Source organism: Atta colombica, unplaced genomic scaffold (genome assembly GCF_001594045.1).
Source record: "Atta colombica isolate Treedump-2 unplaced genomic scaffold, Acol1.0 scaffold33, whole genome shotgun sequence".
Taxonomy (NCBI): domain Eukaryota; kingdom Metazoa; phylum Arthropoda; class Insecta; order Hymenoptera; family Formicidae; genus Atta; species Atta colombica.
In genome coordinates this window covers 3,016,389-3,018,011 of record NW_017259437.1, presented here as the reverse complement: position 1 = coordinate 3,018,011, position 1,623 = coordinate 3,016,389, and the positions used below count along the sequence as shown (strand labels likewise).

The 1,623-nt window shown below is 32.2% G+C and overlaps 1 protein-coding gene across 1 annotated transcript in view; it reads left to right on the top strand.

The window, feature by feature from the left end:
* Positions 1 to 609: 609 nt before the first annotated feature.
* Positions 610 to 1,623, top strand: part of LOC108690517 (protein maelstrom 2) — a 4,540-nt gene continuing 3,526 nt past the window's right edge. The window contains exons 1-2 of the mRNA XM_018197849.1: positions 610 to 726; positions 836 to 1,236. Coding sequence (XP_018053338.1) covers positions 1,099 to 1,236 — 138 coding nt within the window. The 5' untranslated portion in view covers positions 610 to 726; positions 836 to 1,098. The remainder of the gene's footprint in view (positions 727 to 835; positions 1,237 to 1,623) is intronic.

Genomic DNA, 1,623 nt, shown 5'->3' with positions numbered 1-1,623 from the left:
ATATATATATATATATATTATATATATGCAATACATTTAACTCTTGTTTGTGTAGCGCGCGCATTCTGAACCATATAATATACTGTCACAATCCGATTAGTTGTATCACCTTCATCACTGCTTACAATTGATTACAGTTATCAAGGAAAGTCTATTGGCTCTAAAAGTGTCATTCTATTTTCATCATTTTTCATAATTTTTCATAAACCAAGGATAAAATGACAAATTAGGATTAGTAGACAAAGAATTAGTAATTTATTTTTTTGTTATATTGAGTGCCACTGAGCCAACATCGAATATTAATGTTCATTCTTTTCTTTTTTTTTTTAGGCATTCGAGGTTGTATAATTATCTTCTTATTTTAATAAATTGTATAAATTGTAACAAAAGATCTTTTTTGTGGCTGAACTAGTGTACACTTTTGGAATTTAAAAGTGAGATAGATATACGCATGATGGAAATATAAGGAGAAATACTCTCGTGGATGCGTAGTGGGAGAGTAAATTTGGGTCACATTTGATTGGCTGTTCCTGCATAACCAGCGCTTATACGCAGGAAAGTGTATTTGAGAACATTTGATTGATTATTTCCAGTATTGTTATCGCTATTATATGTAATGTTTCACCTTTTTTTTTATTATTTCTACCATATACGTATAACATTTGGCGAAAACAAGAAAGTTCTAGTGCAGAAATGAAAAACAGTTATAATTTTAGTCGAAAATAGGTTAAGTTTATATCTATATTTCCCGGAATTTTTGCGCATTCTATTCTATAATATTCCGATACATCATCTATAATATTTTAATACAATGATAAAAAATATCTGTTGACAGTATTCAAATTGGTCCTGTGGAAGTTGTGGAGAACTGTGTTCGGATTTCGGAATCCGTGTCAGTAGGCAATCGTGATAAATCAATAATTGATCTTAACCTATTTTCTGTATTAGACTTGCCCGATTTGCTAATTTCGAGCATTTCGTAAAGAGATTAAAGACATAATAAATCCATTGCCCAGTAAAGTAACATATCAAAATCATCCAGATTTGCTTACATTCAGAGCGTTCACGACAGTAGGAAGCTTTATTCTCGCCAGGACAATGCCAAAAAATAGAAGCAGAAATGCATTTTTTTTCTTTATGGCCGATTGGAAGAAACGTGAGGAAGCGCATGGCCGAGCGTTTCCTAATGGATTCAAAGACGTTCAACAGGATCCGGAGTGTAACGCGGAATGGCAGGTAAGTTTAAAAAGGAGGGAACATCGGTGTAATTCCGGCAGGCTCAGTTAGCCTAGTTTTTTTTTTTTTTTTATACCATACACTTAGTCCGCAGCCTATATGATAGGCGTCTTTGTTTAATCTATTGGTTAAACAAGGATGCTGTCGCGGACTAAATGCACAGTGTAATCGTAGTAATTAAATTGGCTTCCAGCATGAAGTAAGTTTTAACATATTACAGAATTAAGTAGATGCTAAAATTTAATTGAGAGTTCGAAGCATTTGGCGGGAAATTAAATAAAGAGGGGATTGACTTCATTTTAGATTTGCTCTTATATAAAAGTATAATTATCTAATATATATATATATATATATATATTAGAAAAAGATAGCCTAGAACTAAATGCT